The sequence below is a fragment of the Ahaetulla prasina genome, chromosome 3 (genome assembly GCF_028640845.1).
Source record: "Ahaetulla prasina isolate Xishuangbanna chromosome 3, ASM2864084v1, whole genome shotgun sequence".
NCBI lineage: Eukaryota > Metazoa > Chordata > Lepidosauria > Squamata > Colubridae > Ahaetulla > Ahaetulla prasina.
In genome coordinates this window covers 82,713,184-82,730,890 of record NC_080541.1, presented here as the reverse complement: position 1 = coordinate 82,730,890, position 17,707 = coordinate 82,713,184, and the positions used below count along the sequence as shown (strand labels likewise).

The 17,707-nt window shown below is 35.9% G+C and overlaps 1 protein-coding gene across 3 annotated transcripts in view; it reads left to right on the top strand.

Annotated features, from left to right (window-relative positions):
• CDYL (chromodomain Y like) overlaps nt 1-17,493 on the top strand; it is a 180,036-nt gene extending 162,543 nt beyond the window's left edge. For all 3 annotated transcript variants that reach the window (XM_058176565.1, XM_058176566.1, XM_058176567.1), the window contains 5 exons: nt 6,539-6,792; nt 9,084-9,256; nt 10,845-11,055; nt 12,661-12,804; nt 16,803-17,493. In XM_058176565.1, the coding sequence (XP_058032548.1) occupies nt 6,539-6,792; nt 9,084-9,256; nt 10,845-11,055; nt 12,661-12,804; nt 16,803-16,961 (941 nt within the window). In that variant the 3' untranslated portion in view covers nt 16,962-17,493. The remainder of the gene's footprint in view (nt 1-6,538; nt 6,793-9,083; nt 9,257-10,844; nt 11,056-12,660; nt 12,805-16,802) is intronic.
• The last annotated feature ends 214 nt before the right edge of the window (nt 17,494-17,707 follow it).

The following is a 17,707-nucleotide window of genomic DNA, read 5'->3' as shown; positions in this document are numbered from 1 at the left end:
TTAATACAACAGCGTTGATGTACTGCTGATTCTTCTTCAATTAAATTTGTCTATTGGGACCTAAAAAATATGCCTCCTCTCTTGGCACCTTCATTCTGAAATGAGATTCCTCCTGATTTCCATGAGGGTCTTACCTGGATGATGTTCCAGAATCCCTTAAAGCTGTAGTTAATTATTTAGGCCTTGGGTTAAGATGATTGGGGCCCCTGTCAGATTGTTTGTGGTGTGGTTATATGACACACAGGGTTTTTTTGTTTGCTTGTTTAACCAATAACCAAACCAGACTCAAAAGTCATCAAGTAATGGAAACTTGGATGGTTGGTTGGGGTTTTGCATCTCCCTGTGGGGAAAGATTTTTATTTTTACAAAAGGAAAGTTTACAAGTAATAAAAGAAAAGGAATTGTAAATTATAAATGCCTACAGCTATTGTAGAAATAAATATTAATAATAAAGCTCTTGTCTATTTTAATTATTTTCTATTTTAGGTTCTGCTTTCTATTTCTGTTGTGTCAAAAATCCTTACTTTTCCTTCATCTTTTCTCCTTATTTGTTCCTGGTTGGGCTTTTTGACTGTTTGCTTTTTCTGAATCTTGGCTGTGTCTGAGGGAAACAGAACTTTTCCCTCTTACTAAGGGAAGGATTATTCTCCTCTCTGTCCCCAGTTTTCTTCGTTGCTGCTTCTTAATGCCTTCCCTGGCTTTCCAACCACCACCCCATTTCCACACGTGCACCTTCACACTCCTTCTCTGGGACTCCTGCAACTTCCAACTTAGGGACTGCATGTCCTGGATTTATCAGAGACTTCCAGGTTTACCATTGATAAACGATGCACCCTCACGTACATCACCCTTTACAACTGCATTCCTTAACAATGACAAGCCCAGGCCCAACTGCCATCTAACTCAAGGACAACTTGTAATTATTATATTGTACTTCCTATTCTGTCAGCCTCATTAGATAGATCCAACCAAGAAATCAATTCCACAGAAAAGCTTTTTTAAAAAAAATTAAATTAAAGAGACTGGGTACAATGACAGTCTTGCAAGTCTGATTTCCACCTCAGTCCATATACGTCTGTGAATTAGAGAAGACTTCTGTCTGAACCGTTTACAAATGCTGTCTGTTGTGGGCAGGGGTGAAATCCTTACCAGTTCGGAAGTGTGTGTGCACGTCACATGCATACGCAGACCTTCTGCACATGCGCAAAACCTGCACATACGCAGAAGGTAAAAAACACGTTACTTCCTGGTTAAAACCAGGAAGTAATGACACCCCGGGTGGGTGGGCGGAGCTTCACTCCGCCATCGCTACCAGCTCGCCGAACTACCAACCACAGTCGCTACCGGATTGCGCGATCCGGGAGCATTTCACCCCTGGTTGTGGGCTTAAATTATGTTTACCCCTTGTCACTTTCATAAGGAAGCTTACATGTCTCTATCAAGAGTAAGTATTTTCCTTACTCAACTATTCTTTTTTTATTCTACACCATCCAGAGCAGGTGCTTAAATTAAACTATATTCATAAAGCTTCATTAGGAAATGTCCTCCTTTATGTGGAAAATACCTTCTGTTTTCAGTGGACTGTTCTGTACTTCATACAAAATGTTACAGATGAAAAAGAAAACTATATTCAAGAATCTTGCAAAGGTTTCTATGGAGGAGGGGTGGGGAATGATGATCCTTTTATGATTTATGGACTTCAACTCCCAGAATTCCTCAGCCAGCCATGCGTATAGCCCCACTTCTGCTATAGAGGAAGACACAAATGAGTTTAGAAACTTCTAATGCAGTTATAATGCATTTAGGAATAGTACTGTTTTCTTTCTGCTCTGGTTCTTTGGATCCAATCGCCATGATTTTCTGTCACCTGTTTTTCAATATACAGCCTCCACCTGAAGCAGTTCTGCTGCTCATCTAAGGAACAAACAAAAGAAAACACGTTAGCAAAACAAAGTTGTAAAACAGAACACTGTTAGAATGCTAGCAAAAGTAAAAGGACGATGGAAATGAGCATGGTTGTAATCTCCAGCATATTTATAAGACTGCTATACTGGAATAGAAACGGATAAAACTTAATTCCTTGTTTGTCTTAAAGTGTAATAAAAACATTTTGGGCTAGAGTAAGTGTGGAAATGTATCTGTCTGAACACAACTTTCAAGATGCTGCTGATAATAATTTCCAGATAAGGTGTAGTATCCCTATTCTAACAAATATATTCAATGTTTCTTATCTGTAAATCACTGGCAACTAATATTCAGAATTGTGCAAAATTGTGTGAGGGCACTTGATATGAATACACTACAGTTTTTGTAAGTCATAGATCATTCTGCATGGGTACCTACAAGCTTTTGGGGAGGAGTGGATGGAGAGCTACAGAGTAGGTATGTCTATGTACATTTCATGGTGACAAGTCACCATTATTGAAAGAAGCATGTATGGATTATCTGTCTGATCCTGCAGGATTACTTTTCTTAAAGTTCAACTGGGAACCCACACTTTAATAGGCATCTTCTTGTATAATCTTTATTTTCTGTGAAATCAAACAATATACTTATTTTCTATTAAATTATAGAAGTAAATATCCTGCAGTTGTGTTATGGATAGTTAAAATGTCCAATTTCAGCCAGTAGAACTAACTGTATACTCATTGAAATTCATGTATTCAAAAGTGCTTAGTTTGTGATGATATCATTCCTATTATATTTCATGACTAATCATGCAGGTTTCCTGAGTGCAATTCTTTCTTTGTCTGTCAAGCCGAGAATTTAAGTTAGTCCAGTAATTTTTAAATTTATTATTCTCAAGATACCATAAGTTACCATTTTTATATCTTTATTCAAAAGATACTTTTTTCATATTTTTAGCATTGGCACATTTTCAGTGAAAAATTGTCAATGTGTAATAAAATAGGGAAGGCCTAGACATCATTCTTCAAGCTAATTCTCTATATATATTACATTTGAGTAATTCCTTTTGCGAACTATAAAAATTAAAAGTAAAATACAGGTATGATCTTTCTGACAATCTGAATTATTCTTAAATGCTTTTTTGTTAACTTTTAATTTCAGAATTACAGATAAATTTCTTTTACCAGTTACTGTTCCTCAGTTGGTTCTCTGCCTTTTCCTATATCCTGATGTGGAAAGTATTAATTGTATTAATTCTTATGAAGAGTTTTTTGGAAAATTTTCATTTTTATTTTTCCGAATCAAATTATCATAAATTATATCCTAAAGCAGGGACAGTGAATCATCTGCCCCAAAGCTCTCTTGAAGCCCTTAATGCCTCCCCAGCTTCACTTAAAAAAATAATAAACATGGTACTTTCCTCTAATTTCAGGGCAACAAAACTGTATACTTAGTTCCTCCACCATTTTAAGAATCAAATAATAAAATTCTTAGAGTAAGCAGAATAGAATTTTCTTTCAAGAGAAGGAAAGCCTTAGCTCTACATAGTTGTGTAACAACCATTATGAAAACGTTAGCTTAGTCTAGAAAAATAAAAAGGGCTAAGGAAGAAATTCAGGATAATCTCATCCAAAACTCTTTGATTTAAGGGGAAGGGAGCAAGAAATTCTTTCAGCCTTTCAAAATTCTGTTATCAAATCTTATTAGAAGCGAGTTCCCATAGTACTTATTGGGCCCAATTCCTGACCTGACCTACTTCACAGGCCTAATCATTTGCCTAAATTTAAGCCAAGTCTCAAGAAACCAGCTCCTTTTCAATACGTGATTTTCAATATTTGATAGAATAATTTGGATCTAACATTGCTGTTTTGACAACTTTTTCTAAGACTGAATTGCAAAATATGTGACAACTTGTTTGTGAACAAATCAAATGCTGGTTTAAACTTCTCAGCCTGTACTTCTTTTCTTGCAGTTGTTTGATTTGCTTTTTCCTTGAGCTGTTAACCAGATTTCCCATCACGGTGTAGACTGAAATGAAACAGATTATTCTGCAGATTGCGTATTTGACCAAAAAAGCAGGAAGAAGTGGAAGTGGGCAAGATTAACAAATCTAAATAATTATGTAATATGTTGTAATACTTGGATGATTACTTGGGAAGGTGGGATCACAGTCTAGCTCTTTTTCCAAATAACTTTATTAAATGGTTGAATAGAGACTGAGAAAGAAAAAGAAAAAGAAAGGATTGCAAGAAAAACAAATGTATAAAGACAGCTGTCTTCAGAAAACAAGTCCCCACCAATTTTGTGACAGGTATAAACAAGGGCCTCTGGTGGCTCAGCAGACTAAGTCTGTCTGTTATTAACACAGCTGTTTGCAATTACTGCAAGTTCAAGTCCCACCAGGTCCAAGGTTGACTCAGCCTTCCATTCTTTATAAGGTAGGTAAAATGAGGACCCAGATTGTTGGGGGCAATAAAGTTGACTTTGTATATAATATACAAATGGATGAAGACTATTGCTTAACACAGTGTAAGCCGCCCTGAGTCTTCGGAGAAGGGCGGGATATAAATTCAAATTAAAAAAAAAAATCCTAAAAGTAAAGGTAAAGGTTCCCCTCGCACATATGTGCTAGTCATTGCCGACTCTAGGGGGCGGTGCTCATCTCCATTTCAAAGCCGAAGAGCCAGCGCTATCCGAAGGTGTCTCCGTGGTCATGTGGCTGGCATGACTTGACGCCGAAGGCGCACAGAACACTGTTACCTTCCCACCAAAGGTGGTCCCTATTTTTCTACTTGCATTTTCTACATGCTTTCTAACTGCTAGGTTGGCAGAAGCTGGGACAAGTACCGGGAGCTCACCCCGTTACGCGGCACTAGGGATTCGAACCGCTAAACTGCCGATCTTTCAATCGACAAACTCAGTGTCTTAGCCACTGAGCCACCGCATCCATTCTCCCTAAAAGTATAATATGATAAAAAGGGACTGTTTCCTTTTTATAAAAGACAAAATACAATACAGGAAATAGCAATTCAAATATATTTCAAATAGCAATTTATCTTCAAATGCATATTCTATATCTCCACTCTGTAAACACATCAACATTTCACATGTATAAAATAATCCCATTTATCCTAATACAAACAAAAAAAATGGTGAATTCCCCCATTTCCTAATTTTATTTATTTATTTTATTTTTATTTATAATTTAATTTCTATACCGCCCTTCTCCCGAAGGACTCAGGGCGGTTTACAGCCATATTTAAAAACACAAAATACAAACAGCAAATTTAAAACAGAATTAAAACCAAATATTTAATAGGCTGAATTAAACTAAAACGGTCATAGACCGACGTAAAACCCATTTAAAAATTTCAATTTAAAAATTACCCTTAGGCTAGTCCCGCACGATGAAATAATAAAGTCTTAAATTCAAATTCCCCACCCCACCTCAAGATTACTGCCCTGTGGCCTTTTTGTGAGAAACAGAAACAGCCATAAGGAGAAATAGCTTGGGCAATCTCAGTCATTCTGTTTAATTTATAGAAAATCAAAGGGAGGGAGCTGATCTCCTTCGGCTCCTTTGTACAAAGCTGCAAATCATCAGCTCCATTTGTCCGTGGAGTTGTCTTCAATTGGCCATCTTTCCTTGGAAGTCTAAATCACACTGGAACCATACTTTGAATCTTTTGTTTTGTTGAATCTGTAAAGTGTCTTTTAACATACATTTTTAAAATCAGTTATGAAATAGCAACACTAAAAAAAATGTCAGCTATGAAAAGTTTATAAATGCAAGGCAAAATTTCCAGTTTCTGTGGCATATATGTATAGGTCTGCAGATTAATAACATCAGTTTCAATCCTTTTTGGATGTGGAATTTAGGGAAGAGAAAATTTATATATAAAATTTATATATAAAAAGACAAAAATCTTAAAATTAGAGAAAGAAACGCCAAGAACCTGTCAATGTGAAATTTGAACTTCGAAGAAGAGTTGGAAAAGACTCTTGAGAATATTATGGATCATAAAACAAATAAATCCAGGGTTGTCACTTGAGGAAGAAATGACCAGACTCAAATTATCATATTTTGGACACATTATATAAAGACCCAACTCCCTTGAGCCATCTATAATGCTGAAATAATGTAGAAAGAAAAAGAAGAGGACAACCAGTAGTAAGGTATATGGATCTGATTACAGTGGAGATGGGTGCACTGTTGGGAGATCTGAAGGGCCAAGTTGGGGACAGATCACCCTGGAGAAGATTTACTTGATCACTAAGAGTCAACACTGAAAAGTAGACTGAATCAACACACGTTTGTGCTTGTGTCCTTTTTTTATATTTTGTCTGTGCATCTGTACTTTTTTACATTTTGTTGTATCAGCAATAAAATAAAGAATCTTCTGACAATTCAGCATTGGTTATCTGACTTTTAATATTCCCCCTACTATCCATGTAGGTATACTCCCCGCCTTCTCTCATACATATTCTATACATCCTTAAGCAATTGTATTTCAGAAATGCCTTTTATGAGCTTTCATTAAGACATTTACCATGTTTTCCATGATAATAAGAATTTGATGTGTTTCATGAATAAAGCTGAGGTCTAAAAATACTGTAACTCTTTTCACAGGAACATCTACCTTTATAGAAGCCTTGGCAACCAATGGTACCAACATTCAGACATCAGTAACAGGGGTAGCAGCCAACAAACGAAGATTTATTGATGAAAGGAGAGATCAGCCTTTTGATAAAAGGCTACGATTCAGTGTGCGGCAAACTGAAAGTGCGTACCGCTACAGAGACATTGTTGTCAGGAAACAAGATGGATTCACACATATTTTATTATCCACCAAATCATCAGAGAACAATTCATTAAATCCAGAGGTTAGAGTTGTTTCATTACTTCTGATTTTTTTAACTGGGAGGGTGGGATTCTTGCTCTCCCAGAAACTTACAATCACCATGCCCTAGTCCCATGTTGGCGAACCTATGGAATACATGCCGGAAGCGGCATGCAGAACCATCCCATGAGGAATGCATGGGCTCACTGGCTCCTCTTCCATGTTCCTGTGCACACACGCATGCCGGGCATGCGCAGGCCAGCACCCGAACTTCTGCATTTATGTTGCATGCATGCGCAGTGGCCAGCTGTTTGTCAGGCACATGTTCGTGCCGGAAACCGGGAGTTCGGGTGCCGGCTCGCGCATTGTGATGGACTGCTGCTCTTCTGGGTATAGGTGTGCACCCAAAGGCCAGCGGGGCTGCGCATTCCTCACGGGATAGTTTTGCATGCCATTTCCAGCATGGAGGCCGGTATGCAATGATAAAAAGGTTAGCCATCACTGCCCTAGTCACTCCAGATTGGATTATTTTAATGTGCTGTCCTTGAAGAGTATTTGGAAGCTTCAACTAGGACAGCATGTTATACCTCTGCTCTGTGGGTTGCACTGATTGCCAGTTTGCTTCCAGGTCAATACAAGGTGTTGGTTTCAATCTTTAAAATCCTTCATGGCATGGGACGGGTTATTTGAGGGATCACCTCTCCTTAACTACATCTTCCCAACCCATTAGATCTGCCAGAAAAGATATGCTTCAAGTTCCATCTGCTAGAAACTTCAGATCCCATCTGCAAGAGACTTTGGGTCCCATCTGCTAGAGGTGGGTCCCAGAAGGAGGGACCTTCTCTCCTGTGGCATCTACCTTAGGAAACATTCTCCTGCCCAAAGTGAAGCTAACTCTTCGTCTGTTAATAGTCCCTCAACATGTAGTTATATCTTCAGGCCTGGGGTTCTAGAGGATCAGTGATATACTAAGATGGCTCTGTTATTGGGATTCATATTTATTCTGTCCTATGTTTGGTGGTTTGCATATTTTAATCATTGTTTTTATATATTTATTGTTTTACTTGGTTGCTATATGCCCACCCAGAGTCATTTCTTGTCAGATAGGTGGCCATATATTGATAAATAAATAATGTAGAAATTAAAAGTTAAGCAGTACATCCATGGCAAAACATTAGTGAATTAGTAAATGCAAGCGTGGAGTTTAGTGCTGGAGATAAGGATGCAGAGGCCTTTTAAGGAGGATTAGAATGATGATAGTGAAAGCTCATTGGTAGAACATGTATCTTACAAGAAAGTCCAGGCTTTGGATTTTTTTGAATTTTCAGAAGGCTTTTAAGAAACAAAAGGTAAAGGAGTCCCTGCAGATTTTCCTCCACTAGTCATTGCCAACTATAGGGGGAGGTGCTCATCTCCGTTTTAAGTCCATTGAGCCAGTGCTGTCTAAAGACATTTCCACGGTCATGTGGACAGCATGACATCACAGAGCACTGTTACCTGCCCATCATAGTGGTACCTATTTATCTATTCATATTTGGATGCTTTTGAACTGCCAGCTTGGCAGGAGCTGGGGGCAAGGATGGGGGCTCACCCTGTCACTTGGTGCTCGGGTCTAAAACCTGAGCTGCCAGCTTTCCAGATAACAACACAGCGTCTTAACCGCTGAGCCACTGCACCACGCCTCCTTAAAAAGCAAATCTGCCTGAAGCTTCATAGGTCATTGTCAATCCATTTCACCACTGCAGGTCATAAATTGAGAAATTATAAACTAAAAACAAGTTATGAATTGTGCCATAGTAGTCGTATTACACTGATATAATACTAGCAATTATATTAGTTTCCAAACGTAAAATTCTGTCTATTTAAGCATTCGGATTAATGGAATTTAAAAGCTGTTTGACAAGGATGTAAATATGAAGCTTCAACTTACCTTAAGTGATTTATTGATTTGCCTATGTACTATTTTTGTAATCTATAAACTACCAAATTTATTAAGAATTAAGGTTTTCTGTCCAATTTTATAGTGAATTTAGATATTCATAAACTTCAGGCTTATTCTTTGGGAATAAATTCTGCTGAGCTCAGTAAAATTTAACACAACACAAGTTCATATTGGTAATGCGTACATTTTAAAAACATTTGTCCATTGTTGTCTGTCTTTCTCTTTTGAAAAAAAGAAGTTTTAGACTTTGTCCTAAATTTAGCTGTCTCTGAATTGGTTACATATGCCACCTGCTGTTCACATTACAGAAATACTTGGTAAATGAAAAGCTTTTCAGAAGCAACTATTATATATCCTTTTTTTTTTCATGTGTTTCATGCATCTCATTCCAGGTGATGAAAGAAGTCCAGAGTGCACTGAACACAGCAGCTGTTGATGACAGTAAACTTGTACTTCTTAGTGCAGTTGGCAGTGTTTTCTGTTGTGGCCTTGATTTCATTTATTTTATTCGACGTTTGACAGATGATAGAAAAAGGGAAAGTACTAAGATGGCAGATGCAATTAGGTTTGTAAAATTATTCAAATTGTGCTTAACAGATCATGAGCTTAAAACAGCTATTTGTGAAACCAAAACTGCTATTCCAATTATACTTGGATTTTTTTCCCCTCAGTAATCAGAATATTTATAATAATAAATCAGAAGTATTTATTATTTATAATAATATATATGATTTATAATAATAAATCAGAATATTTATTATTTCGGAGATATTGTAAAGGTGTCTTCTTTAAAACTAGGAAGAGTTGCACATCCATTAGGTTAAGGATGGTTAAACGTGTTTCCAAGACAGTTTTTGTATTCGGAAGAATCTTATTATAGGTACAATTTTTACCTTTCATAAAAGTCTCATAATATAGGAAACTAGATTATCCAGAAAGATTATTCAGATTGGATGTTTGGAAACTATATGTTGAGAGTGTCTGTGTGTTTGGACCTCCTACTCATAGAATGAGTGACTAATGTTCTGCTTTTCCAACTTCCCTTTCACTGAAAAGGAAATTTGGATGGATGCTTTGTAACAAGCCACTATTTATTATTAATCCCAAATGTGAGCAACTTTGTTAAGAAATGACTATCAAAACCAAATCTTAATATCTAAAGCAAAAATCAGTATTGAAGAATGAAAAAATGAAATGTTATTGTGTTCCTTAAACAATATATTATTTCAAGTGTTTTTATGTTTTGTTCTTTTAAGCATGTAATATGAAAAACTGCAAGTCAGTTGCTTTATTTCTTACTGTTTATCCTCAATTTAAAAAACATTTTAGCAAAATATGTATTTTGTTTTTGAAGTAAAGTTCATTTTAGAGCTGTAGCATTTTCTTTTTTCAAAAATATTTTCATATGTATTTATCAAATTGTTTTGACCATCCTAACAAAATACAGGTAAGTCCTCGACTTACAACTACATTTGAGTTCCAAATTTTTGTTGCTAAGTGAGACATTTGTTAAGTGGTTTTTGCCCCATTTTACAACCACTTGCCACAGTTGTTAAGTGAATCACTGCAGTTGTTAAATTAGTAACATGGTTGCTAAGTGAATCTGGCTTCCCCATTGACTTTGCTTGTCAGAAGGTCACAAAAGATGATTACATGACCCTGGGAAAAGGCAACTGTCATAAGTATGAACCAATTGCCAAGCATTTGAATTTAGAACACATGACCATGAAGATGCTCAACAGTCCTAAGAGTGAAAAATGGCCGTAAGTCACATTTTTCAGTGCCATTGTAATTTTGAATGGTCGCTTAAATGAATTGTTGTACGTCGAGAACTATCTGTAATACAAAATGTTGTTTTAATAATTTTTAAAACTACTTGAAGGCAAACACTGGCTACAAACAACTTGTGTGGCTACGTCCACTTTCTCCGTTAGAGATTGATCATTAAATTTGATGCCTTCCCTCCATTTCACCTGGAGAAATAGATGTTACTATTTCTTGTTTTATAGGAAAATGTGGTTGGGCCTATCATATTTTCAAAAAAGTCTTTATAAGCAATAATTACTAGAATGGTTACAATTTTGAAATTTTTTCACTAAAGAATATTGCTGCTAAAATGTGAGCTGTAACCATGTTCTTATTTTTTTCCCCAGGAATTTTGTAAATACTTTTATTCAGTTTAAAAAGCCCATAATTGTTGCAGTAAATGGCCCAGCTATTGGACTTGGAGCATCTATATTACCTCTATGTGACGTGGTGTGGGCTAATGAGAAGGCTTGGTTTCAGACTCCATATACAACATTTGGGCAAAGTCCTGATGGATGTTCATCTCTCACATTCCCAAGAATAATGGGTCTGGCATCTGTAAGTAATCTATAATATAAATATATATTCTATATATTTATAACATTTGATGTGCCTATAGTTTTCAATATAATCGAATTGACATAACTGTTTCTCAGAATATTTGTTTATGGCACGTAGACCTCAAAAGTTACATTTTGACGACTCCTGTATAAGGAAAATGTTTTGGGGAAAAAACGGTTTCTGGCTCCTAAAATATTGCTGTGTATTTTTGTGTTGATGCATTTGCATATTCAGGAAAACTTTTTAGTTCTATATACTTATATTCTATGTATCTAAAATAAGTTAAGAACTATTTTTATAGAGCCGAAGAAGAGATGCTGGATTTAATTTAGAAAAGATGCTGCTTCAGGACATGGGGAGCTTAAAATTACAAAAAATAAAAAACCTACATTAAAGCAGTCAAGCCTTTTTCTGTAGTCAGTTGAAATAAAATCAGGAAGGCAGATGGGTATCCAATGAGAAACAAATCATAGGCTTCTCAAATGCATCTGTACAAGCTGAACTAAAAATATATCATTTGTATGAAAGGTTTCCTAGAGTTTCAGATAGTATAAATGATTATATACAATGGGAAGCTGGAATTAAATCTTGTGGACTGATAGTCTAATAGTCTAATCTGCTTAGTCTACCATGTGTTACTTACTATTAATGGGCAGTTGCCATACGCTAAATAAATGAATGAGTGAATGAATGAATGGGGTAATTGTTAGGTGAGCTACAACACAGAGTCAAACAGCTTCCTGGTTTGTTTTTTGGATTCCTTTGTGTTCAACTCCCATTGGAACAAAGGGATTATAGACTCTACACCTTGCACAACTATTTTATTTTGTTTTGTTTTGTTTTGTTTTATTATTTTCCATCTAAAAATAGTAAGGAGCTTTATTAATAATTTTGAGATATTTTTGGGTGGCAGTCTAAAGTTGGGGGATAGACCCCAAAGGTCACAAAAATGACTGATAGAACTTACATATGGTCTGCAGGTTGCCACAGCTTCATTTTGTGATCTGTTTCCCTTACAAAATTTCTCTATGGCAAACCCTGTCAACTTCCTTTGAGATATTATCATGCTAGATGCTTCTCCAATCAATTCAAGGCAGTTAAAGTTGTTGACTTTAGAACTAACAGTATACTTTGCATTGGTTTGTTCCGGTTTTTGCTTTTCTTTTAATACTAACTAGATTTTTTTTCCTTCAAGGAAAAGGATCTAGATCATGCGTGTCAAACTCACTACGTCACATGACGTTTTGCTATGTTTTTTCCCTTTGCGGAGCTGGGGTGGGTGTGGCCTGTTCATGACACATCCAGCCCGTGGCCCACCAGATACCCCCTAATCTAAATTCTATATTTTGGCAATAAACAGGTTTTTTTTTTTAAAAAAAATAATCTTGCACCATAAATACTCTGAAACTCAAATATTGTAATTTATGTAGGGTTAGAAGTTGACATTGAATTATTGCGTTGCTTTCAATATTTGCTTTATTTTCAGTTCAGTGCAAAAACAAAAAGTAATGTATTCTAGTTAATTGTTCCAAGTAGGAGCATTTTTTAAAGCCACAATGTTTATATTTATTATAACTTATAAATCATCTCTGTCTTTCTCAGGCAAATGAAATGTTATTTAGTGGAAGGAAGCTAACGGCACAAGAAGCTTGTTCGAAAGGACTGGTGTCTCAAGTATTTTGGCCAGGAACATTCACACAGGAAGTTATGGTTCGAATTAAGGAACTTGTCACATGTAATTCAGTTGTAAGTTGCTTGCTTCTTTCAATGGAAGTTTAATACTCAGAGTGTTACCATGATCAAGTGTCAGTTCACACAGTAAATTTAGTTTAAAACCATTTTGACTTGGCCCTGCAATATTCTGGGAAGGATTTTCACTATTCAAAACATACAATGGGCAGACAGAGTTTCCACCAATCATCCCAATTAACTTTGAACCCAAAAGCTGCTGCTTTATTGTCTCTTCTTTTAAAAAGGCACTCAACTGCAGATTGTAATATTTCACAGAAAGAATGAAATGACTTGTGGATGAATTCTGCAAATAGGTTCCTAATTTCCAAGAACACATCATCAGTAGCTGTAATGCAGCTATTGTGTAATGCACAAATCTAAGAAACAGATTGTAAGTGTTTATGAAAGAATGCACTCTAAAAAAATTCTGTTATTTTGACTGTACTGATATAAATATCTGGTCCAAAACTATGGAAGGGAAAAGGCATGGAAACTCTCTCTTGACTTTTTACCTGAACAGCTTAGTGCCATCGCATTACTCTCTTTAATTTAGAATTTCTTACTGTATAATACTTGCTTACCAAATAAAAACATGTTTGCATTTAATTATCTGCTAATGCAGAACATAAGGTTTATAATATCCTGAAGCCCAACCACTGTTACAAAATAATTTGTTGCTGCTGCATTAGATACGTTATGCTCATAACACCTGCATTCTAATAGTGGTCCTGAGTGGGACCAGTACACATTTTGCAGTCCATTAAAAGCACTTTAACTGTGCCTTCAACTGTATGCTACTAATAGATTTGGTTGGCCTTTCTGGAATAGTTCCACAGTATATGGTGAGATTTGCAATGGAGTGTGGATTGCTACTTCAACCTTTTTAGCATCTAGCCTTGATTTCGTACCTATTATTATTAGCAAAAGATGCTTATATAACCAAACCAGAGACAGCTGGGTAGCTTCAGTGAAGGATGAAAGATACTAGGTTCCACATTGCAGCTGTCTTGTAGTCACCCCAGCCTTAATTACAGTTGGGAACGTTAATGTTTCTTGACTAAGATTTCTTGCAGCAATTAAAACCCATTTGCATGCCTTCTATGCATGAACATACCCATTTTTAGCACAGCATCTATATTAACTGCAGTCCCAACACAGCCTGCTAGAGGGATTGAGGCAGTTTATCTTTCTGAGATAATATTTGCACTTTGCTATCTGGGCTTTTTGGTTTTAAAATGTTAATTTTAGGAAAATATAAAAGTCGATTGTATTCTAAATTGAATATATACTACTTATACATTAAATGCCTGTTCATTTTTATCCTTAAGAATCCTTTCCACATCTTATCTGTAATCAAAGGAGTTGTGCAATAGAGCACTGATATTATGGGGGAAACGAACATGCAGTCAAACCTCAAGGGAGAGCAACATGTTAAAATAGCATTTCAGATGTGCGAACAGTGCAACTCTGCATCACAATTCAGATGACAGGATTCATCCAGGATCCATTCAAGTGTCAACATGATGCCTTTTGCAGATGTGTGGCTGTTTCGGAAAATTGTTGAATAAGATAATGTTCTGGAACACTGCCCTAAATCAGTGAAGATCTGTTGACATTTCTTTCACATTTAGTAAAACAGAGCTAAAATAAATTTATTCCATGTTATCTTGATGTGTATTACATACATTTTTCATTAGCCCAAATCAGTTGTACTGAAACATTTGATAAAGGAAGAAAAATTGAGTAAAGGTTACTAATAGGAAAATCCTATTTCATGCAGCAAATCACAACTTGCACTACATCCAAAAATCTGCCTGAACAAGTGGAAGAGAGGAAACAGATTTTTTTCATTTGGTTTCTTTTTTAATCCTTGGAGTTATATCCTCTTTCCTTGAAACCAAAGAAAATGATTTGATTTGTGCGAATTCTAGGCCAACTACCAGTTTGGTGACTTTCAGGATGCCTGAAAGGCTGTTGAGTCAGAGGAGCCACTGAATTTCTGACTTCCTTCTACATGCCCTTCCTTCCTTCCTTCCTTCCTCCCTCCCTCCCTCCCTCCCTCCCTCCAAGTGGGGAATCCCTGTTTTATTTGTAAAGGACAGACTAGAGGAAACATGGCCTCTGAGATTATTGGATTGGTTTAACATTTAATTATTTAAAAGTTTTATTTGTGAACTTGCCTGAAAATGAAAGTCCCTGAAAATAGTTATCATCCTAATTATAGCATGCCAGAAAAACTGTTTGCGTATAAACATGTAATTTCGAAGTAGAGTCACCCTGTCAGTTAGTGTCACTTTGACTTTTTATTTGACCAGCATTCTTTCCGTTTCAATTGCCCAATTCAATACATACTATGCATTCATATTGTTGCCAACTGTATGAAGCAAAGCATTTATAATGTAGACTTTTTCTGCCAAAATAAGGCTGGGTGGGTTTTTTTTTTATTGTTAATCTACTACTGCTAATGCTAATTTTAATACAAAACTAGTTTTTTCCAAATTAAACTCATGGAGACCAGGAAGAACTTCAAAAGCATGGAAAAATAAAGGATTGCTAAAGCGAAGGCAAAATTTTCTTTAAAATTGATGGTCCCAGTCTCCCCACCCCTCTTTTTTTTAAATCTATTTTTCCTTTCTTGGCTGTTCAGGCAGCCTATATTTCCAAAAGTGTTCTCTGTTTATCAAAGTGTTTTCCAAAATAATATTTGCTGCCCTTTTCCTGATTTTCCAGAGCTCCAGCAGGTGAATGCAGAGGATTTCATTCTCTAATCTGGACCACAAATAGAAAAGGAGGAATTCCTCTCCTAGCCCTATAGTTGTGGTCACCAGAAATCATCCGTGTCTATATCCATGTTATTCAATTATTTTTATTAATAACATGGAGACAGAAATTAAGGGAATGGTAATCAGTTTTGTAGCTGATACAAATAAGATAATTAATATCATGAAAGACAAAGATAAATCCAGAATGGGCCGAAAGAAATGCAGTAGTCTTTTACAGAAACAAATGCAATATTATTAATTTAGTAAACAAAAATGCTTGTCTCAGGAATGGAAAAGAATTTTGAAAAGAAAATTGTAATGGCAATTAATTGCAGAGGGAGTCAGTTTAATTTAGACACTAGCTTAAAAACTGGGAGACTCTGACTTCTGCTCCCAAATTAAGCCCGAAGCCAGCTAGATAACTTGGGCTGGTTACTTTTCTCAGGTCTAGGAAGGAGGCACTGGTAAACTTCTTCCAAAAAAACCCTGCCAAGTTGCCAGGATTCAACATCCCCCTCTCCCCCAAAAAAAGTTAATTCCAAACTGAATATCTGTTACTTTTGTTAGGTTTTTTTCTACTTTTTTAGATAAATAGCTCTTGATAGATTTCAAATGTACAAGTATTTAGATGTGGGAAGTATTCCAGTTTTCAGGTCTATGATTCAATTATTTGTTTGAATCTTTTCCCAGATTGAATGATAGATTGGAATATACTGTTCATTTTTTAATTTGGTACTTCTCTGAATTTGCAATTCAGTCCCTAGGTCGGCAGAAACAAAAAGTATAAAATGCAGTGTTGAAGGCAAAATAACTTTAGAAATCCATACTTTAATTTAAAAAAATACATTTAGACATTTATGTTACTAAAATAAATGTTTTGAAATGTTTTAAATATTTTGTGACCTTTTAAAAGCAAGCATTGATGGAGTTAGGATAGAGTAGCTATAACTATGACAAAATAGAAATGTGCTTATTTTTCATTTGTGTATGAAATGCCTACTCTGTTATATACCTTCTTAAAGAGAAGTGGCTGCCATTGAGCCCTCTCTGGAAAGGTGAATGGCTTAATTTTTAAAAGAGAAAGAACTGTGTTCCAGCTGTGATTCTCAGTTACGAGACATCCATAGTAATGCTGTGCACTTACCACAACAGTCTACATTCACGTGGTTTTTCTCTGTCCACTATTTGTGATTAAAACATGTCTTGAGTTTTAAATAATACCATTCCTGTGCTTTTTGTAATTTAATGTAGGTACTTGAAGAATCCAAAGGTTTAGTTCGTAGTATTATGAAGGTGGACTTGGAACAAGCCAATGATAAGGAGTGTGAAGTTTTAAAGAAAATTTGGGGTTCTGCTCAAGGGATGGACTCAATGTTAAAATACTTACAGAAGAAGATTGATGAATTTTGAAGAGATGCGCATTGACACTGGATTGTATTTACTTGGACATCTGGATTTTTCATCAATACCCTAACTGAAATTAAAATAAAACATACCTAAGGCTCAGAAAATGTGGGCTAAAAGGTAGAGGAACATGGTTTTATGGTCAAGGGTTTTTAAAAGAAGTACTGTATGTTAAGCATTGAACTTTTTTTTCTTTTTCCACATATATATATATAAATATATATATTATATTTCTTTATATACACAAACTAAAATATATAATGGAGTGCACTACCAAACTTTTGTCTTCTACTTTGTTATCATTGGCTAGTACTGTATCAGAAGAAAGTGGTGAATAAAATGAGATGTTGCATTATTTTGTATGTGGCAGGAAAGTCCTGAAGCAATGACTATTTTTTCACTAGAGTCCAGAGTTAAAACGGGTATTGGCCGGCCCTTACTTTCACTGCCCAAAAAGTCAGTTAAGAAGAGGCATTGCCTTGAATTTTGAGAAAGGTTTAAAAATACCTCAAATAATGTATTCTAAAAAACACAAACACACACACACACAAAAAATATTTTTTAAGAAAATAGTACCCTATATAGAAAATGCCCCTGTTCCCCCAAATCCCTAAGTGTGCTCAGGATTTATTCTATACAAACACTCAGTCCTCCTTGTTTTGGGGAACGTGCCCCATTCTTACCCAGATAGCATGAAGATGCCAGTTCCTTATCACAAAAAAAAAAAAAGTTTTGTTTTGCAGTATTAGTGA